Source organism: Cylas formicarius, unplaced genomic scaffold (genome assembly GCF_029955315.1).
Source record: "Cylas formicarius isolate icCylForm1 unplaced genomic scaffold, icCylForm1.1 PGA_scaffold_3__17_contigs__length_32017465, whole genome shotgun sequence".
NCBI lineage: Eukaryota > Metazoa > Arthropoda > Insecta > Coleoptera > Brentidae > Cylas > Cylas formicarius.
Window position 1 is genome coordinate 17994101 of NW_026844326.1, and position 26893 is coordinate 18020993.

General features: G+C 32.8%; 1 protein-coding gene across 6 annotated transcripts in view; it reads right to left on the reverse strand.

Moving 5' to 3' along the window:
• Positions 1-26893, reverse strand: part of LOC132699119 (cytochrome b5 reductase 4-like) — a 103500-nt gene that overhangs the window by 34479 nt on the left and 42128 nt on the right. Inside the window, exon 2 of one of the 6 annotated variants that reach the window (XM_060665634.1) lies at positions 22481-22787. The exons of 2 other annotated variants lie outside the window; for them this stretch is intronic. In XM_060665634.1, coding sequence (XP_060521617.1) covers positions 22481-22628 — 148 coding nt within the window. In that variant the 5' untranslated portion in view covers positions 22629-22787. Of the gene's footprint in view, positions 1-22480; positions 22898-26893 lie in introns of all 6 variants that reach the window. 3 more of the 6 variants (XM_060665635.1, XM_060665633.1, XM_060665632.1) reach the window with 3 other exon arrangements.

Genomic DNA, 26893 nt, shown 5'->3' on the forward strand with positions numbered 1-26893 from the left:
TGATTAAACGTTGATTAAACTTGACAGTATGTAGCACCAATTAAATTAAAATGATCATTTTATTGCCATGCGAGGAGACATTTTAATTTTAAAAAATACGACCACGGACATTTTGATTTTATTTTATTAGGACTAGTCAAATTCTGTCTTCGTTTTTTACATGAAATGAATACCAAGTGTAGTTTTGTTGACCAATTTTTCCATTTTTATATCGAAAACTAAGTTAGATACTAAATAGCATAGGAAACAAAAACTTGCTAGCCGCAAAATCAAAATCAAATATATAAATAAAAATCGCTTATTTTTCAGGCCAAAAATATTTTTGCTTACTTTCTTGCGCAAAGTGTCACTTTTAAACGTCAGCTACATTAAAAGCTAGTCATGGATTACGATCGATAGGATGTTTCATTTAGGGTTTAGCCACTGATGGTATTTTGGTCCGTTCTGCAGGTGATGTTTTGCTCGTAGAAAAAGTTTAGTACGCAAAATCTTCATCACACTCGTTTATCAAACACGCACTCAGCTCGTGCATAGACAAACTCGTCGATCGAGTGCCTTTTGTAAAACTCGTTTATAAAATACCCTATTTTAACTCAAGGTCACTAAAATAATCACCTCCCGAAGTTTGATCGCACACAGAAATAGGTCCGATAAAATGCTTTCCGGCACCAATAATTTGTCAATGTTTTCATATTCATAAAGTTGGATGCCTCCGTAAAGTTTTAAATATCTCGAGCCTCAAGTGACGCCATCACGAAGTTCCAACCTTGCAAGATTTTCTAGCGAAACAATTTAAGTTTTCTTTGGAGTAATGCTGTTTATAGTTCCACCCTTACCATCGCATCCCGCAGTTTCCTGTCGCTTTTCTGTTATATACGTTTGGTGCTAATTATTTCTAACCACTTTTATTTCATGCATTATATTCATTTAAATGTTTTGGGTTTACAAATACCAAACATAATTTATAATTTTTTTGTGATATTGAATTTTATGTGCGTTTACTAAATAATCTACAAGGACGTCGCAAAAATCACAAAGGCGGAGTTTTCCTTTCCTTAAGACAATATTACCGTTAGGCGAAACACCAAACGTCTCCCTAATAAAAACAAACGGCTTTTTTTTGTTAGGAGCTTAAATGGCACTTTGAATTCAACGCGGGTAACACTCGAGAACGAAGTCTGATGTAGACTATAAAAAGTAAGTCTTGGGTACCGTTCTGTGCGGATAATGAATAAATAAAGCCTAGACGATAAAAATTTATTTCCAGGAATAAAAAGGCGTATTTTGGGACATAAAAGCTGATTTACATAGAAATTGTAACGCCCAGCAAATGTAGTCGGGATAGATATGAATAACTCTATTACTAATTTTGATATTAATCAGTCCAACTCGACGTTTAGGAATAATTTCAAAAAACAGTTGTTACGTACGCACTAATATTAAGCTCTTCTACAAAACATGTGCCCCTTTCCTTTCCTTTCCTTCCCCCTCCATTTCTTCTCTTTTCTTTTCTTTAGAATTATGTGTATCTACGCTTGGCGCTTTCAAATAAATTCTATGAAATTTTTTATTATTATATTTTCGCTATTAAATTGAGGCCTGAACAGTATCTAGAACTCCTAGATGGCTGCCCTAACAAGGCCTATTGTTGACCATTATTTCGCTTATTTAACTTTGGTTATGTAATTATTTCTATGTAACTTTGATGGTTATAACAATAAATGTATTATTATTATTATTATTATTATTAAATAAGTTTATTGAAAGAAATAGAGTAGCAAATCCGCGTAAGATTACACTTTTTTTAATGATCGTGGTATGTGCGAATTAGAGGATCCTCAGGACCTTCCAGCATTATGTAAACGTTGTGCATCCAAATGTCAGAACTCAGAATCCGTAAACACAATAGTTTGCTTTACGCTTCCCCACACGCGGGTGACGTCAGTCGGCGACCACTTCCAAAGCGCATATCAAACGTTCTCTTTTCAACCCCTTTTATGCGTGTATCGCGGTTATTTTTCTGAACACGTAGTACTAGGTTTAATGTTTTTTTTAACTAAATAGATATATATATATATATATATATATATATATATATATATATATATATATATATATATATATATATATATATATATATATATATATATATATATATATATATATATATATATATATATATATATATATATATATATATATGCAGACTTAATTTTGTTATATATATTGTCTATGCAAAATAATGAAGAAATACATGCTAAAATAACAAAAACATGTTTTGATTATAGATAACATCCCTATTTATTAAATATATATTTATAACGACACTTTTTTTTCATTTTTTAAACAAGTTCTTGTGCACATCAGAATTACTACGAAGTCTCTTTTATCGGTTTATTGTTTTTTCAGACCTTTCGTTTCAATACTTAATTCTTATGAATAAACTTTTAATAACTTTTGTGTTATTTTGGGACCCATTTTTGACTGACTGAATTTCTAAATTTTTCACAATTTCTGAAATTAAGTTTGTCTCCTTGTGTTCAAAATATTGTTCTATAACATGTAAATGACATTTTGCACTATCCATTTACCATCATTTCTCCTACACCTCTGAATCCAAATTTGCTAAATTTCTTTATCTTTAGATTTTAATGCCTTCATTCTGCTGCTGCTGCAAACAGCAATGTACATTGCATGTTAGGCGGAATTTAAATTCAGGTAACATTGTGGTCCGTAATAGAAAATAATTTTATACCTACTTGTGTTTAATATTCTTTGGTTTGGAATACTACTTAGTTTAAGAAAATTTCAACATCAACTGTATGGAAAATTGTGAATAATCCCATTTCAGCTAGGAAAAAAAGAAGCGATGCTGACATTTTTCTCCAGTGTAGATGAATATAATATAGATAATACGGCGTTACCAGTTATACGAGAAACAAAGCGTGCCTACATTAGATATCTTAATTAGGAGGTTTTAAAAAGATGAAACCGGTGTTCAATGTGGCAGAACTACTTTATGGAAGGTATTCAACACATGGGTTTTAGATTTTAAAAAAATGACAAAAGGCAAGTTTTAATGGAATATTATAGAATTCGGAAATGGCCACTGGAATATCTAGAAAAAATTAGGATTTGCAAAGAACAACAAAGGCCAATTATTTACTTGGATGAAACCTGGTTCGACACTTATGATACCGAGGAAAAGGGTTGGGTTGACTCAACTGATGAGTGTAAAACAAACGCGCCATCAAAAAGAGGTGAAAGAATAACTATTTTGCATGCTGGCTCTAAAGATGGTTGGATTCCAAATGGACGTTCTATGTCTGCGAAAAATATTAAAGATTCTTCTGTGGATTACCTTGAAGACACCACCGCTGATTTATTTGAAAGTTGGTTTAAAAACAAACAAGTTCCAAACATTCCTCCTAATAGCGTCATTGTAATGGACAATGCAAGTTATCACAGTAGACAGTTGACTAGAACCCCTTCCTCATGTGATACAAAAGCAACAATCCAAAACTACATGTATAATAACGACATTTATTTTCATGAAGATTATACCAAAAACCAAATAATTGAGGCTCTACAAAGCTTGAACCTACCAAAGGAATACGTCTGTGATAATTATGCAAATAATCTAGGGCATACAGTTTTAAGGCTTCCACCTTACCACTGTATATTTAATCCCATTGAACATGTTTGGCAACAACTGAAATCTGCCAGTCATCGTAACAATGTTTTTCCCCGTGTTAACTCCAATGTCCCCATACTTATAGAAACCGAAGTGTTTAACATCCCTCCACAAAGTTGGGCAAATTCTGTTAAACATATAGAAAAAGCAGAACAATCGTATATCCATATTGCAAATAATATAAAACAAATAATAATGGGCGATGATAACGATAGCGATACTGATATATTATGTGACTAATTTTAAGTAATTTAAGTAGGTTATAAAAATAATTTGTAATTTTATTTTAGATTTAAACATAAATAAAAAAATAAATAAACAAATAAATATTGTTTAGTATCTTTCCTAACAAAATCCCAAATAATTAAATTTTAAGCAAAGTATGGACCTGTTCAGCCATATTTCATTCTTACAGCTTGTCCGGGTCTTTCCTTAATTCGTATCAGTTAGTCACTTTCTTATATCTATGAACAGACTTTACACGCCGTTTCTACTACTACTTAACTAACAATTATTTCTTGAGAAATACATTTTCACCCCAAAACGACTTTTCAAAATGTAAATACGACAAATAACGGAAAATTTATCTATTGTACGACCAAAAATATAGTGCATTTATTGCTTTGGCGTTTAACCGCAGATCTTAGTAGCACCGTCGTAAAACCCATATCAACAGATGTTTATTACCTAAGTCTTGCCTGAGATGGACCGTAACGAATATTTGTAGAAACTTGAAATATTTATTTGAAACGCAAATGGGCCGTTTTAAATTTAATTAAGCATTGATGGTGCGAGGTATTTTCGAATAAGTATATATCGCTCTTATATGTTAGTATATATTACGGAGTATTTGAATGTGATCCTTCCAATAAGTAGGTTTTTATGTACCCGATTCTCGAGCTTTGATCCTGGGAGGCTGTGTTCACTGGATAGTTGAAAGGGTAAGGGTAAGTACCTGTACTCTATTTATCTTACAGGTAAGTGTGAAAATAATCATTTTTATCTTGTGTGCCTGTCGATTAACAAGATTCTTCTTCTTTTATTTTTGAATAATAAATAGTAGGCAAAATTTTTCTGGTCCTAAGGCGACAAACAGCCAAGATTTCATCCAGGGTCACCAATTGAAATATTACCTCTGCCCGCACCTTCAATACTCCTTACCAGTTACTCGGTGCGTAGGGAGCCTAGTGCGTTGACAAATATTGGTGGCAACACACTTATCCTTCCTCGTTTCATAACCTAGACATGTCTAATAGGTAAGAAGTCTAGTGATCTTGCCGACCAAAGAAGAAGAGTTAGATTAGACTGTCGGCGCGAGTTTTGCCTGCAGTTGCTGAGGGCAGAGCGTTCATATGTGTGCTACAAAAAACTAGAGGTGCTTCCAACTGTCTTGGCACCCTAAACCATAACAACAAGTTAATATCATCGTGAGCCCACAAAACGAAAACATAGCAGACGTAGCTGCTGTCCGCATCTAGCTACGCTTCACCCATGCGAGACGATGCTGGTTGTGCTGAAGCGGCCAAGGCACCAATTGTGAGGGTAGTCCTACACAATTCTCACTGGGTGATTGATCTGCCCAGCCTAGTTTCTTTGTAGCATTTGGGCTATTTCTGTTTCCGTTCCAGCGTTTCATTTCCGCTATCCTCGTTCTTTCAAATTCACTTAGTTTACTTGAAATTTTAAAGATTAAAAGCGTGTTCGTTTGTATCATATAATGGGTTGTTTGTAGAAATGTAAAATTTGTTGTAGTGTTAATCTTTCTGGTTGAGATGCTACTAATACCTTAATCATGGAAAATCAGTTTTAAGGAATATATAATTGAATATTAAGTTACAATATTCAATAAAGAGCTTTTAAATTCATATACAACATATTTGATCCACTACCAGTGAATTAAATATTCAAGAATATTTTATTATTATAATGGTCTAATAATAATGGTAACCAATAACCATAATACAAAAATTGAGAATTTGGAAAATACCTCTTTTCTATTCTCTGCTCCATTGTGCTTTATATTTAAATAATTTTTCACCACTAGATATCAGGAAAAGTGTGAAGAAAATAGGATCGATACTAATAGAACCGAACTTAATTAATAATTAAATAATTGAAGAACTAAATTAAAAGTTCTAGAACATCTGACACCGAACGGCGCTAGTAATTGGCAATTTTTCAGCTTCAGATTCTCTCTAAATGTTGAAAACCTTGGACACAAAACGCTCACGACAAATAATTGAATCATTTACCTCGCTTACAAAATCCCGACGCATCACAGAATAGAGAGACACGATACAACACTTTTCTCTTCCTTTTTTTTAAATTCATTTACGTCGGTCCGCGAAATAAGCATTATTGAAAATTGATTTCGCAGTTCGAAATCCCGATGTCACAAAGGCTACTAATTATCCAGGGCAAGGCGCAACGGAAATGCAATTTTGCCCAGATTTGCATGAGAGATGGGAACTGGGACCGTTACAAACTTAATTTAATATTTGCCCTGAATTTTGCGACTAACCCGACGAAATACCAACCAAGTCGATAGATATAGCTTGATCAAGTAATCAATACTTACTTCGTTAGGTATATCGGATGATGTTGCAGGTGTTGGGCGGAAACGCCTTTCCAGTTTCCATTTAAATTCGATCTTAATGACTTTTAACCGAAACCAAAATCAAGAATTTATTTGCAAACATCACCTTATTATTAATTGGTGCCGCTGGGAATCATTACCAGTTGGCATACCAGTGAATATAGATAAACTTACTTTCCTTCAACAATTTCGTCTTTTGAAATAAACTATTACAGAAACAGTTTAAGAATTTTAACAAGCGCTTTGGAACTTGCATCACAAACATTCCCCGAAATAATTCTTGTTAATTGAAAAAAAGGTTAATAAAACACAAAAGAGTTGTTGAAAAATCAGCGCCTCGCACCAGGTTAACTAGACGACGTGTGTTCAATAAGTAAGGTGACTCTTGTGATTGGGAGGGATACTTACATTCGCCATTCAGATAGTTTGCGCGTTTACTTTTTTTTGTGAGAATGGAACGCAGTGGTGCAAAACACTTGAAATGCTGACGACCGCATATGGTGAATCTATGTTGAGCATAAAAAAATGTTTATAAGTGGTACAAGCTGTTCCAAGATGGCCGAAAAGACGCTGATGACGAACCTTGCTCTGGACGCCCCAGTATGTGAACAACAAGTCAATAACTGATGAAAGCGTTGAAGAAGTGAAAGAAGTCTTGTTAAAAAATCGTCGAATCACTATTAGAGAAGTGTATGAAGACGTCAGCATCTCTATTGGCTCATGCCATGCAAATTTTCCGAAGTTTTGGGCATCAAATGTGTAGCAGCAAAATTTATTCCGAAACTGCTAAATTTTGAAAAAAAGAACCGTCGAAGGATATACTCAAAAAGGTCATAGCTGGTGAGGAATCATGGTTATATGGTTATGACGTCAAAATCAAAGAACAGTTGTACCAATGGAAGAACCCAGAATCGCCAAGACCCAAAAAACACATCAAGTTGGATCAAATGTCAAGGTTTTCCTAACTCTTTTCTTTGATTATTCGTGGCGTGGGAGAGTTCTTACCACAAGGTCGTACTGTCAATAAAGAAACAAATCATGGATTTTGTATCACGATAATGCACCTGCTCATTCGTCGTTGATTGTGTCTAACTTTTTGGCCAAAAACAAAACCACAATCATGCCTTAGCCACCATGTTCGCTGGATAAGACCCTCCGAGACTTTTTCGTGTTTCCAAAATTCAAGAAATAAAGAAAAAAACGCTATAAGAACTCAAGTGCTTGCCAGAAGAGCTTCGAGGATTGGAAAAAAACGTTGGCACAAGTGTATTATATCTAGGGGAATTAAGTACTTGGAAGGAAAAAACAATTACTTTTGATAAATAAATAAATACATTTTGATAAAACATTTTTTTTTAAAACACATTGAGTTTTTCGCTTTGATAACATTTACGGAAACATATTAGAGGTTTTTTTTTTAAGTTTATGGATTGACTAAAATGTATTCACTCTGAATATATCGAAAGTCCCAACATATAAATTCACTTAAGACGCAAACGCCTCTAAAATGAGTACGGTATTTTTAAACCACATAACTTTCCCCAATTTAATATTCCGTTTTCAATTTTCGGGCTACGGCTGCAGAATTGCGTTGATTAATAATTACATTTAATACTAAGCAGCCCAGAAAATTTATGCAATTTCTAAGTTGGCGCTAACGTAAATCATATTCGGAAATATGTAAAATATATACAAGGTTAGCGTAAAATTTCCGGGCCTGACATAGATGCAGCTCCAGTATCACGATAAAACTTTGTCTTCTTTTAAATATATATCTTAGTAAGCTGCGAAAAAAATATTGAAGTCTTGCGTCAAATAGTTTTTTATTGACAGCATTTTAAACAAGATGTGTCCGAAAAAATATCGCACATAACGCGAATTGGGTATAGGGTATAGAGTATTATTAAAGAAAGGCTGGATAGTGTGCACAGCCAAAGTTCTCCTTCGTATTCTGTAGTGAAAGAATGGGCAAAACGTTTTCGAATGGGGCAGGAGTCCCTTGAAGATGATTCAAGAACTGGTCGACCAGTGGAGGTCATAACGGAAGATATTGTTGCGATTGTGAAAGAGGTGGTATTGAGGATCCACGTTTAAAGGTCAAGGAAATCTCAGAAATTACTAAGCTTTCTGATACAAGTGTTCATCGAATCCTGCATCATCATTTAGGTATGCATAAGGTTAGTGCAAGATGGGTTCCTAAAAACCTTTCGGCTATTCAAAAACAACGCCGTGTCGAGTGTGCGTGGTCTTTTTTGGAACTCTGTGAGTCGGAACCGAAGCCTGTGATAGAAACTATTGTGACGGGAGATGAAACTATGGTTCTCTATTATGACCCTCTATCGAAATAAGAATCAATGGAGTGGCGTCGTTAGGGCGAAGCACCTCAAAGAAAATTCAGAGCCTGCCAGTCAACAAAAAAGTTGATAGTCACGATCTTGTGCGATTGTGAAGGAATTCTTTTGATAGGTTTTAAAGAAACTAATACCACTGTCAATGGTAAATATTACCATACATTATTACATAAATTGCGACACTGCTATCGTGTAAAACGTCGATGAAAACTGACCAGAGGCGTGCGTCTTTTGCACGACAATGCACCGGTCCATACTGCTGGTGTTGGACAAGCTGCCATTTTAGAGTGTGGGGTCCAACAGATAGATCATCCTCCCTATAGTCCAGATATGACCCCAGCCACTATTATTTGTTTGGATATTACACAAAGGACCTACGTGGACGGCGGTTTAACGACGAAGTTGAGTTAAAAGAGGCTGTTTTAGCTCATTTTGCAGACAAACCAAAAGAATATTTTTTTAAAGGGATTGAGTTGTTAATAAAGAGATGTAATAAGTGTATTGAAGTTAAGCGGGATTATATTGAAAAACAATAAAAAATTGTTACTCTACTTTGTTTCTTTCATATTCAGGCCGGGAAATTTTGTAATGCGTCCCCCATAATGTTCGGTACATATACATATACAGTATTCTTTTATCTAACCCCACTTTTACCGATTTCAGGTACAATTGTTTCAATAACAAGCTATACATGCTATATAAATAAATAGGCTTGTATTTAAAACTTCGAAACAAAAGTTCTTATTATAGTTCGCCCACAATACACCGTTTTTTCGAACATAATCCAGTACTTAACTTTTGTAAATTTTTATCAAGGCTTAATCACAGGCCTACCTCGCTTGGGTTTCTCTTTGTACCCCTCAATAAATAGATTCGCAATTCCACAATGATGTTCCAGAACCGTACTTCGATTTTTCCAACTAGAAGCAGACATTTTTTCTACTTCACATCTAATTAATTCTATTGCCCCAGAACGAAATTTCGGCGAGGTGTTGTTTCTTCTTAAACTGGGTTTCAGCTGTCCCCATATCAGTCTCATCGAACTTTGAATCATTGCTTCTTTGTCATCTTTTGCAGAAAACATCAAAGCGTTATCTTCCCAACCAGCTTCAGAGCCTCCATGTGGTACGACAACTTGTTTTCCCCGAGAAACTGGAACATTCAACGAACACTTCCTTCCAAAAAAATTTCACAACTTAAATTACAACAGTCTTCTTGTTGGCTAAAATGAGATGTTGTAAAAACGGTATATCTATCTGTGAACTTTACTACTGAAATTTTAACACATACTAAAAGTCGAATGTTTACACTGTTTTAAAGTATTGCAGTATTTTAGCACATTGGAACTGTACTCTTATTTTGTTTTTGAATGAAAAACTAATGCATTGATTCTCAATGTCAATTGATGTTGAAGTATGAATGACACTGGAAACAAATTGTTTTGACCCATTATCAAGTCTACCTGGGTTTTTCTCATAGTCCATCAGAATACGATACTTCATAATATACTATCCAAGAGGTTGATAAAAGCCACTTTAGTTTATCAAAATGTTGCATACTATATATTACATAGTTGTGCCCATAAGTAAAATACATTTTTACAAAACAACAATTAGATTCACTGAGTGCTGTGCGGTCACAAAAAATTGACAAACGTCAAAATACCGCGTGTTTCAAACAACCCGAAAATATCCGATCGATCCTAAACCATGACTAAAGCACCGAAAACGTCCGAAGTGGCCAGCCATAGCGTATAGCGATAGGGTAGTTTAGAGTAAGGAATAGAAAAAATAATAATTCTTAATATTACGAAAACCACGTGTAGTTTAAAAGTGACCAACCCCATAAAATAAGTATTATTATTGAACCAATAATGAAGAAGAAAGAAAATTCGGATTTTCATTGTCCATACTACCCCCTAGCAAAATACATTATTAATGCTCAGAACAGAAGCCACTGGGAATATATATGAGCAGTTCCCTAAATAATAAAACGGTGGAAACTTAGCGTCTGGAAGAGAGTTAAAAAATTATTAATCTAACGACTATAATTTCAGTGACCCCTAAGTGGCGAAGCAAAAAGACGACTTATCAAAGCGTTTTTTTATGAGGGTCATCTCGTGGAATTTTCAGGACTCCCCCTGACAATTTTTTTATATAGAAAACAATGAATTTGCGTGTAAGCCTCTTGTGTCTTCGATCTTTCCTCAATTAATTTTGTTTCTTGTGTTTTTATTCGTCGATCCACTAGATCCGCCCTCGATATTTAAAGTATTTTTCTCAAAGACGACATTTCAAAGGATTTCCACTTATTTATTAAAAGAGAAAAAATGAAAAGAGTAAATTCTTCCTTTACCTGGTGTATACGCCATTTTATTTGAAGCTAGAGATGCCGTTGGTCATTTTTATCACCAGTAGGTGGCATGTGCGTCACTATGCTTACTGCGTTACTATGTTTTTGAAAGTTATGAGTTGGTTGCCATCTTATCCTTGATTTGTCATGATGTCTTACGCCGGTCTTCATTCTTCTTCAAAGTTTTAATTGACGATTATGATTCTGTGTGCGATTCCTCTGCCTTAACTCCCTTTGATTGCATGTAGAATACTTGTTCGTTATATAGGTGTTACACTCAGTTCGCAATTTAATCAAAGCCAAATTCAGTTTAACCTAATATACACATTTAATATTCTTAATTGTTCAAATGCTGAAGAACGCTATATATTGGCAAATTATTATTTTTGGTTATATATTTTTGTTGATTATATCCTTCGAAATGCACAAATCGAATCGAATTACAAAAATGCCCTTGGTAGATGAAAAGTTTTTTTTTTCATAAGCATACTTTTCCATGAAAGTGAAGTGAAGCGAAATGGAAATCTTAAAATCATCATCAACGTATTTCTTGTTAGATTTAATATATTATTTTGATATGGTTCCTTAGAATTGAATTTTATAAATCTTTATTTCGGGACTGCTCTTTTTTTCAATTTTACACGTCACGTCACATATATAAGAAATTCTATATAGTTAATAGTTACTGCCACTTTCAGAGCATTATTTCAAAATGACTCGGTCTTAGCTGTAGAATTAAAATTTTCATTTCAAAGTGGAACAAGTTCTCCGAAAATGTTTAATGCTTTTTTTCTCATTTGATAAAAGGGCGAGATTATTTCTGACGGAAAGTTCCATCAATCAAAGTCCTTTGAGGATACTTATCAGGTTAACAAGACTTAGGCAAAACCGAATTTAAATCCTATCCGGAAAATCACGCCATACTTGTCCCTCGCTTAGCCGAATTTTTAAAATTAGATTTAGGGACGTCGAATATTAAGTTACGCTTTAAAGAAAAATGGATCTAAATTGAAAGAAAAATGTTGCGAACCCTAATAACTATATCAAGTCATTAATGTAGTTTAATTTATTTTTAAATAATTACGAAGTTTTGAATTATGACAATATTCTCAAACATTTAAAGAATGAAAATATCTTAGGCTTAAATCGGATATAAGAAAAATACCCAGCTCCCATTAAAGCGTTGCAAATAATATACGAATTACAACAATTATACCTTATATTATATTATATAAACTAACTGTACTTATTTAACATCACGGGCGGTATATTTAAGTATTTTTTCAGTAACGAATAAAATAATAAGAAGTTGAACACATTTAAACAGTACAATAATGGTTTAAAACATTTATGGAATATGGTAGACATTGTTAACTATAGGAAATGGAAACAAAGCAGAGAAAATATAGATTCAATTAGCAGTTAAATTTTAGAACAATACGTTGAGTTTTGCGACCCTCGTTGACGTGTTTAACACTTCATATTGCTGAAATAATGTGAGGAAACAACTTTCCTTGCACGCGAACACCAACTCAGAAAGATTCCGGGCTCGCATGCAAAGCTGTAATTTTTGGTTTTTATCAATTTCCCAATAAAAACGATCGTAAATTCTGATAACTGTATAAGACCTATTTTAGGGTTTTCACGATATACTTGACTTGGGCAAGTGACAAGTTTATTTTTATCTTATTACAGTTCAAAAATAAAACACAAATTTAAATTTAATAATTTATTTTTTTGTACTTTAATGAGTTCGGAAGCGAAGGGATGTTTTTGTGTCCTTTGAATTCGTTGAATTGTTCTTTGAATCTATTATAGTGTGTACCTTTTCCTTATGAATGTTGTTATTTTTCGTTGCACATTTTAGAGAGGATAAAACTATAGGGTAGCCATCAGAGATCTTAGAATGCGTTAAGATTCGAATAATTTTTTTATATTCCCGATTTGCAATTTTTTAAAACATAGGATTTGTTTGTCAGTACCAGATGGGCATAGCAATTTACCAGTGATTTGTGCAAGGAAATAATGGCAATTCTCCATAAGGAAATGAAAATTCCTTTATCGCAACCTTTCCGTGCAATTCGACCGTGATTTCTTTAATTTTAATGACAATGATATTTTAATTGCAAGATCTAACGGTCAAGTTTTGGTGATATTTTACAAAAAATATACCTAAAAAATAAACTGTCGATTATCAAATTTGTACGAGTATACCAGTCATAAATATCCCCATTGCTAAATGCAAAATGATTAACGTTTTAAAAATCATTTATACTTTACTAGCTATACATTCGTTAATCCAAGTCGCACCAACACCGATAAATCCAAATACTGTCCCATATATAGATCGAACACGTATTAATAACGCATGCATTTTTGCAAATACGCATAGACTGCAATAATTCCAGACAAAGCGCGCAACCGGGCATAAAATTTTCACAGCAGGTATCACGCTGAAGGCACTTAAATTACTCTGTAGCTCCCATACGTCAATAAAATATGAGAAGGTTTGGCAAAAATTTAATACATCGTAATGAAAAATTCTTGGAAGCTTGTTAAACGGATTTGTTCGTTTTTCGTAAATAAAGTTGCTCGGAAAATTTATAGCACATATATTTCAACGATATGATTGAGAAAAATAAATAAAATATATAGAAAAAGTTACATTTTTACTACAACTTAGCAATTTTAATCACTACTGTTGTGAATGGTAAGTTATTAGAAGAAAATCACCACGATTGGAAAACTAAGCTTTAAAAGAAGTAAGGAGAGACCTTAGTTTTTGTTATTTATATAATGCAAAAAAAACTTCAAAATTATTTTTTAGAAAATTCAATGGCGTCCACTGTCTCACAAAATATGTGAGATTCCTCACGAACATCTGTGAAAATAAAAAGAAATGTGGTTTTTTTAAAAATGCCGCGTAACGGGTAGTACATGTGTACCAAATTTTAATAAAATAACTAAAGCGATATGCTATTGGTCAGAAGAGCAATACTCTCGAAACACACACAAACTTCACTTTTTTATTATGTCTATTATTACATTTATGATTTTATCAAAAATAGTAATAATTTCTGTTTCTGTGCCACTAAAAGAAGCAATTCAGTATTGATCTAAAAGTATTAAAACATGCCACACTTATTTTGACACATTTTATGTAATAACTTCATAAAATGATACAGCATCCCAGCAAAATATAGTTAATTCCCAAGATCCATGCTTTTTATCTCCAAAATACTTCAAAAGACCTCTAAAGTAGAAAGATTTAGAAATGTTCGCCGTTTAAAAAAATATTATTACGTAGATTTAAAAAATATTTCGAGTACATGCGGCAAAGCTACCCCAAATACCTTAGAAATAAAGTTGATAGCTTCCTATGGCCGCAAATCAAATTTTAAATGCTCTCTATATGCTTCCAATAGGTTAACGAGTTTGAAGAACCCTGCGTGCATATTCAGTGCCAGGATATGATTCAAAATTGATTACACTAAATTAGACTGATTAGACCAAAAACCTTTCTTCCAGAGGGGATCCTTCGTATAATGAGGATTGAATGGGCGACAAAGTTTTCGCCGTTTCATGAGAAACATTCAGCTGGAAGGAAATATCAAAAATTTCATTTCAACTTTCGAAATGAAATGTTAAAAACTTTAAGCGGTCAGGGTGAGTGCTGTTATTACTACAAGGTAAAATTTGAAAAAAATTAAACGTAAAAAAACGGTCGCATTAGTAAAACCACGGCCAGGGTAAAATCGATAACAATATAATTTCCACGTCGCGATAAACATTGACAATATCAACACAATTACTGGTCGTTTAAGCGTTTCTGGCAAGTCCGACATGTTTGGATATTTTCATTTTCGGTGGCCGCCAAATGGATTTAATTTATTTTTCATGTGAATCCTTAATCGTGCTCCGTAAAATAAAGCACACCGTAGTCGGATGACACTGATCGATAACTAATGGATATTGAAATAGGTGGTTGATAATCAATTTCAAGAATGTTTTGAACGAAAGCAAATGAAGTAAACCAGGAAAATATCATCGATTTTTCCAAGGTTACTCATGAGGTGAATAAAAAATTGCTTTTTTCTTGAAACACAGATTTGTGTTTCTATGTTATTTGTCTTTTCAATGTAGGTTCATTTTTATACTGACTATCTTCCTCTCAAGGTGCCTGTCTGCTATGAACGCTGGCGATCATTCTGGCTGTGATAATTTTGTTGGTTGCAATCCGGAACAGTTGTGTGGAACCATGCTGGAACATTGGCTAGCCAAAAGAGTCTCCTGCGTCCCGGCGCTCCTCTTAATGGAATTTTTCTCTGAAGGATACACTGGAGTAATGCATATCCTCCTTTGTTGCAGCATTTCGGTCCATGGTATCTTCAAGATCCTCCTGTGCAGCCAGCATTCACAGGCCTGGAGTTTGGACACGGTTTCCTGTTTTAAGATCCATGTCTTCACACCATAAAGAAGAACCGAGTACACGTGACACTTTAGGAGTCTTTTCTTTTTTTATAATGAGAGGTTGTTGCGTTTGAAAGCTTGATGCTAAGAAAGCACTTTTAGTATTTCCAATTCTGCATCGGATTCCAGGTAATTAAATTGTGAGACTCTTTGGATTATTGTTTGGTTTATGTTCAGATCTGCTCCATTGATGGTGTTTACTGGTGTTTATACCAAGTCCATATTATTTACTTGTTTACTTATTATTAACTTTGTCTATTAGCTTTTGCAAGACTTCTATTATATCCGCGAACACTCTTGTATCATCTGCGCATCGCAGATTGATAAGTTTGCGATCATTTATGGAGACACCTTCATCCATATCTTTTAGTGCTTCTGTAAAGGTACGCTCAGAAAACGGATACGAAATGATACATCCCTGTCTAACACCTCGCAAAATGTCGACCTGGTCACTATGCTCACCAGGACACTGAGGACTGCGGACTGGTTCCAGTAGAGACTAGCTATGTTTTTCAGATCTTTTCCGTCCATATATCTACCATCTGGTCATGTTTAACACGGTCAAACGTATTTTTATAGTCCCTTAATATTGAAAGTTAGCCTGATACTTTAGGGCAGATAGCTTTAGAATTATATATATATATATATATATATATATATATATATATATATATATATATATATATATATATATATATATATATATATATATATATATATATATATATATATATATATATATATATATATATATATATATATATATATATATATATATATATATATATATATATATATATATATATATATATATATATATATATATATATATATATATATATATATATATATATATATATATATATATATATATATATATATATATATATATATATATATATATATATATATATATATATATATATATATATATATATATATATATATATATATATATATATATATATATATATATATATATATATATATATATATATATATATATATATATATATATATAATATTGAAACTTGCACACTGAATAAGGCCTCGCTTGTGCCTCCGGCGTTCACAAATCCAAACTGATTTGGTGCCATTTATTCTTCGCATATGCTTTACATCCTATTATGAATGACTCATAAGCTAATAGTACAGTAGTTGCCACAGATCTTCGCGCCGCCGAGCTTCTTTGGGAAAGTTAGAAGTTCAGATTTTATCCATTCCACCGGTATTACTCCTGTTGAATAAATGGAGTTAAAAATTCTTGTAACTGCTTTGATTTCATCCTTCTCATATAGCATAAGCAGCTCTTTATCTAGACCTGATGCTTTCCCGTTTTGCATTTGTTGAATGGTTGAAGGAACTTCGACTGGGAGGATTTCCGGTCCTGAGTGGATTTCAATGATAGGCTCTGGTGTCGTTCTTTCAGTATTACATTTCTTGAAATTGGTTCTGATTGTACTTATTGCAAATATAATTTGACTATAATATAATAATTTTTGTAAATGTGAAGTTTCTTGCTACTTACTAAAACTTCCCACAGTTATTTTATAGGAAATAAAATCTTGAATCTTCGGACAGACATGTTGAACTTTGATTTAAAACACATTTAAAAAGGTCAATTAGATGGTCAGGCGAATATTAAAAACCTTGATTAATTTTGTGCTGAATATCAACATTGCAATAAAAAATATTCAACTTGCAGGTATAACAAGATTGCTTTCGAAAAATCGTCACTGGGCGGGGCAAATTCGTAGCGCGTAGCGCGAAGCAGCTTTTTATTATAAAAGGAAAGAACTTCGCGGTTCCGTGTGGTAAAAAGACGCATTGCTTTTCTATCGTGCTCCTGCGGACCACTATGGAACTTTCGCAAAATAGATGTAATTTAATTGTGCATGCACCCTGCATAAAATGTCCTTCACATGTCGTCGAACATCAAATTTATTCAAATATTAAAATTTGCACCAAAAATAGCGTTGTCCTGAAACTCTCTCACGACACGGCTTACGATACTGTTCAAAAAAATTATCTCACCTTTAACGGTTTTTCATTTATCGCCAATAATTTACCCACAAAAACGGAAATTTTTAGGATATTTTAGATTTTTTGCCCATAAACGACACACCCTGTATATGATTCAAACATTGTTCGAAGTAGAGGTTATAGCCCTGGATTTTTCACGCGTCCTGGTTCAAGAATTTTTTGAAAATAGTAATTGGTTTTCGAGAAAATAATTTTTTTCTGAAACCATGCAGTGCGCCGTAATAATCGATGACCTCATCGCGTCTTGACAGCCCCCGAAATAACGATTTCAATATGGATTTTTTCGAATATCCGGAGCAGCGTATGTGATACACGAAAACCGCAAATACAAAAATTGTAGCTCTTGATGCGGCCTATGACACCGTTTGAACCAACTAGCCATATTTTTTTTACGACTTTTGGTTTGCGGCTAATAATTTACTCTGTAAAAGAACAATTTTCTAGGTCTTTTAGATTTTTGCCTATAATTTGAAAACCCTGTATAAAATCGAATAAATGTCCGGAATAAATGTTATTGTATTGGATCTTCTGCATCTGCCGGTTAAAGAATTTTGCCGATCGGATGAAGGGTCTTGGAGGAAAAAAAATTTTTTCAAGCATATTTAAAAAATACTTGGTAAAATTTGACTGCACCCAATTTCTACCGTTTAAATATGGACATGGACTTTTACTTCCCTGCAAAACTTGAAGTTGATATCTGCAAATTTAGGACACTAAATACATTTCAATACTGTACATACTGTACTGTACAATAGGTGAAAACCTTAAATACAAAAGTTTTTGCTGTCTATGCGGGCTATATCGCAATATAAAAGAAACTGAGATCTGAATCATAGTCTTTCAGTTATAACCAATTTTCAGTAATAGGGGGATCCATTTTTCAGTTTTTCTAAATTTGCGGCGCACCCTGTATATTTTTGAAAAATCGTTACGATCAAAAGTTTATAGAGCCGTATCTTCTGCTTCTTCTGGTTCAAGAATTTTTTTGGTCTCGTAAACAGTTTTTGAAAAATGATGTTTTTTGTACTCTTACTCTTACACGTTCGTTTTTTTATTTTTTTAGAATACTTTCCGACACCCAGCCCCCCTATTTTCAATAGGTTCCGTGACGGGGCAAAGCTGCATATATGTGCCAAATATGAAGTCGATTGCTTCAAATATCGAACACTTATCGTGTTTCATAGCAAAAAACCAGTCGAAGAAACAGTCGAAAATCGCGAAGAAATGATAGATACCGGAGTCAGATCAGGGCCATTTCTTATAGCTTTGTAGCTCCAACGGTTTGAAAGTTATTTAGCAAAAACCAAAAGACGAGAACGGAGAACAGAAAACAGAACGGACAACAATAAAAAAAAAATTTTTTTCGACGGTGATCATTCCTGTACCAACAGCGATCCCATAGGGCCTACTGTTACCGAGATATAAAATTTCTATACGAGGACAGATACTTTCGAAGAATTCGATTTCATCGATTTTCGGACGTAACGAGTGGTGGCAGATTTTTCAGATGAAATTTTTGAAAATTAACATAACGTGGATTGTTGTTTACGAGAAATATTAATTTTTGTGAAAAAGTCAGTAATAATTATAGGTTTATTAGATATTATGTTATATGCGAGCAAGTATAGCTATGGAAGAAGAACAAAAGCAAAATCCGCGCAAAAAATAATTACCTACGAGATTTAAAATCAAAAACAAAAACAATTAAGTATTATAATAAGTTATAATTATTAATAACCAATACCAAACAAGTTTTTCTGCATTTTCTTTTAGCACAACATCTGTCAAATATCCATTTAACTTTATTTTATTAAGATTACATTTGTTGCTTTTTTTTATTTTAAATTCTTTTAAAATCCTTTTGCATATTTATTTTTGACAAAGCTGAAACTAATACAAAGAATAGACTAATTTAGAAACCGAATATGGAATTATTCCGTCCGAGAATCTGAAAAAATTATATGTGAGTGAAAAAACTAAAAATCTTCTTGAAATATTATAGTGATATATTATCCAAACAATTCACACTTTTGCATTTCAAAATTTTTCATTTTTTATTTCGCCTTCCTGAACTTTTTAACATTTTAAATCTAACCACTCCCACAAGGTGTACTCGTTGTTAAACTAAAAGATATTAAAATTGCATTTTGTGAACAAAATACCGGCATGTTCGCAGCATTAAATACTCAAGTGAAATTGTCTGATCAAAGCTCTTCTGACAAAAAATGTGGTCCGCGAAAATTCGGAAATTCGTTGGGTCCGAGCACTTTCGATTGAACGATGTAATTTCAAATCGAACAAAGCCAATTTCGAATGATGCGTATAGTCGTAGCGCCCGGTATTTCCTACAAAGAATTTGGTTTTTGATTTATTTCGTTGATCCATAAACAACGAATTTTATATAGCGGTGATCAAATTAATCTTCGAAAATACATGTCGTACGTTCCACCTGCTAACAGATTTTCGCAACTCGATTATTCTACACCACCAAACGATTATTCTATTTCGGGCCGGAGATATTGTCTTTGTGATTTGAAGCCATTGTTTAAATTTTAATCGGGTCAGCGAATATCACGTACGAGAGCACGTATAAAATAATTACGGCCGGGATGATTATAATTTATTCAACGAAGCCTTTATAGAACGCGTGGGCAATGCATTTTGGCAACTATCATCCGAATGTGATTGGTTAGTTTTAGAACATCAAAATAGTCGATACCCAGTTATGAGAAGATGATAATTACGCAAGTTCTCCTTGTAGTAAGTAAAGATATAAACATATTGTACAAAATAAACAAAGTTTTTACCAATATTTTAATATTACAAAAATAAAAACTCCATTATTATTTCGGATGAGGCTCGGAACTCAGAAAAGGAGAGAAATATCAATTTGATGGCTTAATTAAGAGAATTGTATCACTTATCTATCCAGCGTTCCCTTGAAACATTGAAGTTATCTTGGATTTTATGTACAAACAAACCAAAAGCACTCAAGCACCAGGCTATACTTCTAGCAAAATTTAAACCGCCCTGTATATGCTGGCACAATCTGTATGTGCGTATACAGAGCGCAATGCTATGCTTTAAATTGCATCCTATATGTTGAACGTATTCGAATTGCAACATGATGAAAAGGTTTTAGTTGCTTTTGAACCCCAACAATACAGCTTTATTCTTGTGGTTCGTATTACAAACTACCCGTTTATACCCGAAAACATGGTTCGGAAAAACGAAAAAATTCTTCTAAACTTCCTTAAAACATTTTATTTAGAAGTATTTGACAATGATTAAAAAACTGTTCTGATGTATATAAAAAAATGATAAATATGACATATTATTTTTTCCGACTCGAAGAGATTGCTAGTAAGACTAGCCTAGTTTTATACCACACAAAATTATAATTATCCTTGACAGATATGTTCTTAAATTTATGGTATATTATGCAGCCATTGTGGCAAACGGCATTTCAGTCACAAGTTTATTTGGCACAAGCGGAGCGAGTGTTTAATAAGCGAGTGACTTAAAAATATTATCACCAAACGTGTTGCGTACTATATTTTTTCTAAAACCGTCAGTCAAATTCAAGCCGTGCGGTAAAATCTCCGAAAATATCTGACTGTTATCAAATCCGCACAGTAATATCCCGGAAAAGTGTATAATAATGTTTTTAGTAATATTGAGTTTATCCTCTGCGCATTGTATAATACGCTCTATCCTTTTGTGAGGCGAACGGTTTTCAATTCATAGTTTTAACGAGAGCGGAGTTCACATTAGCGCGTCTTGACTATCTACTACTAATTTATACTATGTTCATATATTATAACCGAGAAGAAACACACATGCTTGCAAAGAAAGAAAGAAAAATTGCAATTGCAAAGAAAAATTTTCAGGCAACAAAATAGTATGCAATTAGTTTGATTTTAGAGTTTAATTTTGCAGGTGGGGAGCGCAGGAGTGATTTAAGAATTTGATCAAAATACTACATAATTTTTGCAAAACAGCATGAATACATTCACCGAATGACGCGTAACGTGATCAACGAAATTTAAAAACGTCAAAATACCCGCGGCCCGTGGCTAAAGAACCATAAACGTTCAAAGTGGCTAGAGACATTGAAGTATAAAGCTTATATAAAGCTTAAAGGCAGCCTTGATCAGTACATAATTGGGTATTTTAGTGAAGAAATAGTATATCATGCAACAAGTGCGGTAAACGACATCTGACTCACGAGTTTATTTGACACAAGCGGAGCGAGTGTTTAACAGACGAGCGAATTAAAAAGTGTATCGAACTTGTTGCATACTATATTGTTCGCAAAACAACACTAATACATTCACTGACATGACCGTCAGAATTGACAAACGTCACAATTCAAGCCGTAGGAAATATCTTTGAAAACATTCGATTGCTCTCAAACCCGTGCGGTAAAATCCCAGAAATGTCCGAAGTGGCTCAGATCCGTGGGAAACGAAACTAAAATTGTTAATTAGCGTTTCCCGCACGTTAGACCGCTGTGTAATTAGGCATTTGGCAGAAGGGAGTAGAAAACCATATTTTTTCTACCTCTTCTGTAAAATACCTAATTATACACCGATCTAGCGTGCGAAAAGCGTCACTTTATAAGGTGAGTCAGGAGGTCAGTGTCAGAATTCTTGTTGTTTTGCAAAAGTGTATCCAAAACTAACCGTGGTAGAAAAAGTATAGTATGCAACACGTTTGGTAAACTTTTTAAGTCATATAATATTATTATCGATTTCCCTGCCTTTGTTATATACTTGGGGTTAATTTCCTTGTAGTGTGAATATTTATTATTATATTATTTTCTAAAATAAATAACTAAATGACCAATTTTTATATTTTTATCATATTTAGCACAACAAAACACAGTGACTTTGTATACACAATACAATATTTTAAAACCATAAGTGAATTTAAACAGCTTTTGTCTTAAAAAAGGTAAAATAGGATACTCACCACCTCTATATTCACGTTCAGCGATGTTGTCCTCGATCCTGAATATGTCGTCACCGTTTCGAACGTCGTCTTTCTCGGGATTATCAGTGTCGTCATCCTTTTGAGTCTTCGACGACCAACAGAAGCAGCTGGTAAATGTGCGGAGCATAGCATTTGATTGATTTCCACTTCATTCATATATAAAAATCCACAAACTTTTCTATCGACCGACGCTTTATTACATCACACGAAAACTAAGCGACACTGTAGTAAACGAACGACAAAACGAACTTTTTGGGTCCATTCCACAATACGGTTTTGAAAAATCCTTTATATATATATTTACAGAAAAAATACTTATTTTTCAGCAGCATACTCGGGTGAAACCAATAATTTCATTATTAGTCTTGTATAATGTATCCTATATTTACCTATATGCTTATTTATTGATATAATTTGATAGATATTCGAAATAGCAATAATTGTTTTGAAACGTCTACATTTCGAAAACTAAAAAAGTTATTTGAGCAGGACCCCCTGTATGTGAACATCCATTTTATACGCTTATCACTGCGACTGTTCTTGCTTGTCACTTGTCACTTTTACAAGTTTTAACAAATTTATCTATTTTTCATCTTAATGCTTAATTCATTTCAACATAGTAGTTTTGCAAAAATTAAATCCTAATAGACAGATACTAGTAAAATTTCCATGGCCCTGTTTTAAGATATTTATTAGGTGATTTGTTCATGTTAATTATAATCAGTAAAACCAGACTGAAATCGTGTTTTTTTTTTTTCAAATAACTGAGTGTTATTTATCATTATTGTGTATTCTGCCGATTTTTTGATTATTCAATAATTTTAATAAAATAAGCACCCAAAAATCATAATTTTTGAAAAGAACCTGTTTCGAAAATCGGAACCAATTCTGCAACAGTAGGCAAAGTATGAAAAAATAACTTTACTGTGGTCTGGTTGGAAAAAAAATTATTATGAAATATATATAAATGACATAAATATCACCTAGAAGTGAGGAAAATTATTAGATGATTCGTCATTAGAATTTCTTATTCAACCCCTTTTATCTGCCAATTCATTAAATTATTACCTTTGGTTCCGTTTTGTTTCGTATCGCTCCTAAGAATTTCCATAAAGAACCACTGTCATTTATTAAACTCATTAACCGACATTCATTAAGGATGTGTTTCAAATTTTCCACTATTATTGACTGATTTTAAATTGCCTAACTAGTGAATATAAATATTCATGCGGTTTCAGAATGTTCGAGTTTTTAGAGGGTAAAAATTGGAAATAGGCAACAATTTTTCGTATGGAAATTCGCAAACAGAGATTTTGCAGGAACGCTAATACTTTCGATTGCATCGGGTTTATCATAAAATAACCCCTGCCCACTTTCCGGAATCGAACAAAATATATAAAGTTTTTTAATGGTTTCCAAGTTAAAAGCCTCGGCTGTTCATTTGTTTACCAATTGGTTCAATCTGAAGTAAGCAAACAAAATTGATTGATTTCACAATAAAAATGAGGAAACAGTTAAAAATGCTTTTTACTTCGTTTGTTAACAAATCTACACGGATCGATAAATGAAATCTGAGAAAGCAAAAAAAAAATGAAATGTATGACGAAAACTGCTCGACTCCATAACTTTTACTAAGCTAACCAAACGTTATTGACAAGAACCATAAAACATTAAAACATTCAACATCATGAATCCATTAAAATAAAAATAGTAAAGGTGAAGAACCAAAATGGTACTGTCAAATTCGTTAAATTAATAAAATGTTTTCAGACTAGATCTACCAATTCTATAAAAATTGACACGAGAAAGAATATTTTGTCTAAAATTAATAGGCAATGCATCAATCCCAATGAATGAATGAATGAATAGTTTGTTTTACTATCAACCTAGTTGGTTCATTTATGATAATTTGGACCATTCGTCGAAATCCTAAATGATTATCCCAATGAAACTAAGCGGCCACGTTAAGATATTATCAGTGACATCAAGATTCATCTCTTGTTGAATTTTTTTTTGCATAAAATTTAAAATTTAAATTTAAAAAATCTACTGGAAACCGAACTGTTGGAGTCAGCTGCTACCGCAATAGTGTTTCGTCCAATAAAACCATAACCAATAATCTGCCACAGTAATAAAAAAAGCAACAGTCGCTACGAGAATATGACCCTGCAAAATATTACTTCAACAAAATGAAGATAAAACACACAACGCATTCGGGACATAAAAATAAAATGAAACGTCGACCCTATCGCATTTCTAAATTGCGTTTGATGTTCCATCGCCACAAATATTAAACAAGTTTTCTCAAAATTACGTGAGTTCACAAACTTTTCGGAATGTCAGTTGGTAACGTAACTACGCCAGATAGGACAAAAATGTAACAACCAAATCCAAAATCCAGGCATGTTCAATGAGCAGTAAACTCTAATATCGTTAATGCAAATCAATCAATCAAATATATGAATGACATTTGTCAATCAAGTTATTCCAATCTAATATTTTGATTATTTTCGACTTCGATGTTCGATAGACTAGTTCGTGTGAATATGGCATATGTTGCATATGGCTACAGAAAGTAGCAATTGCAATAACGAAAACTTATTGAGAAATACAAAATGGATCAGTTTTTTGGCATCCTTTAGTTATCACAAAAATTTAAAAAGAAAATTTTATATTTTTTACCTTTTTCAAAAAATCAAAAATTTTGCGTGTTTTTTTCGGAGGTTTTTCAAGAAGTTAAAAACAAAGGATATTTATTTTCGAAATAATACACTATATCAGGAAAAATGTCAATTTCTAAAAGTTTGACGGCCCTCTGGTTCCCGTTCTCGAAAGCTTATTAGACATTTGGGCTTTCATCGCACGAGATTCAACTTTGAAGCTTAAATTCATGGATTCCTTTGATCCTCTAAAGTAGTTTGTTCGATGCCTTAGGAAAAGCTTTTTGAGTGGAACTTCTTAGCCGACTGCTTATACAAAATTTTCGTTCTTTTTAATTCGGTTAATAAAATGATTCAAATTTGATACAGGATTTTATCGAGACGAGTCCATACGGTAACTTAATTTCAAACTGACATAATTTATTTAAATAAAAAACGCAGGCTTATCACAAAATTTCGGTGCTAGTGTTCAGAAATAGCAAACAATCTCTTCTGGAATAGGGTATAGAGAACCCACATAACTAAAGTAATAAACAGAATGTTATTTTAATTATTTTAATTCGTAATAATTTTGGAAATTAAGATTTTGCCATAATAGAAGTTGTTTACGGTGATCTTAATAGAATCTTCTAGTTTCGTTTGTTTAAAGTTTACTAAAGTTCCTATATTGTTTATTACATATAGGTTATGAGAGGTACAAATAAATTATAAAATTTAAATTAAAGAGATGAGGAAATATTTTCGTTGGGTTCAAAAGAGATTTTTAATTGTTTTTTATTTATTTATTTTATAGAATAGTGTATAAACATTATATTACACTTAAAGCATAAATTTATGTAAAAATAATAATTCCCAAAATAATAATAATAACACATTACTTTGAATAAACTTAATTATTTTTTTTATTTAATTTAATTATTTTTTTTTACCTAATTAAGTAACGACATGAGTATTAAACAAAATTAATTAAAAGGTAAGAACAAAGCATTTTTCAGTGTTTTTTAGTAATATAGAAAATATCTAAGAGGTATGTCAATCCTTTCTCAATACTGCCATCTTTCATTTATTTAATTTTTAAAATTTTATTAAAACGTAATACGTGTTTGGCAACAATTGGATAGATTTATCAAAAATTCGCCATAAAATAGGCCTGGAATTTTTCGATTAATTACGTGTTAAAACATTTATTGCCTTAGATAGGACAGGTTTAGTGTAATATACAATAAATTAATACTTTTTCATATTCTTAATGCCAATGAAAAAAAAAATCAGATTAATGCTAAAATAGCATATATAAATATACAGTCAAGAACTGAAATTATGAAGATGCGCTAGAGATTTTATATTCCTATATCGTAAATGGTTTCTGTCGATTCGTTGTATATCAATCTACCTCCGGAAAATGTTTGCTTTTCGTTTATCCCTTCTGTTTATTTTTCGGTAGAGAATTCGTTCTGGTTTTGAAAGACAGCCTTGTAGGGTTTAGGTCGAGCTACGCTTTAAAAAGGGTAAGGGCAAGCATACAACTTTCCTTAACAATATGACTTATTAAAAATTTTAATAGGTTCTGTATTTTTATTTTGAAACCAGTTATACTTAGTTTTTTTCATATTGTAGATTTGAACGTTTCGTATTTCAATAATATACAGAGAAAGAAAATGCAAATGTAAATTTAAAACCAGTTTTCGATAACGATATTAAAAAACTGTTAAAACGAAATGCGCCATCCAGT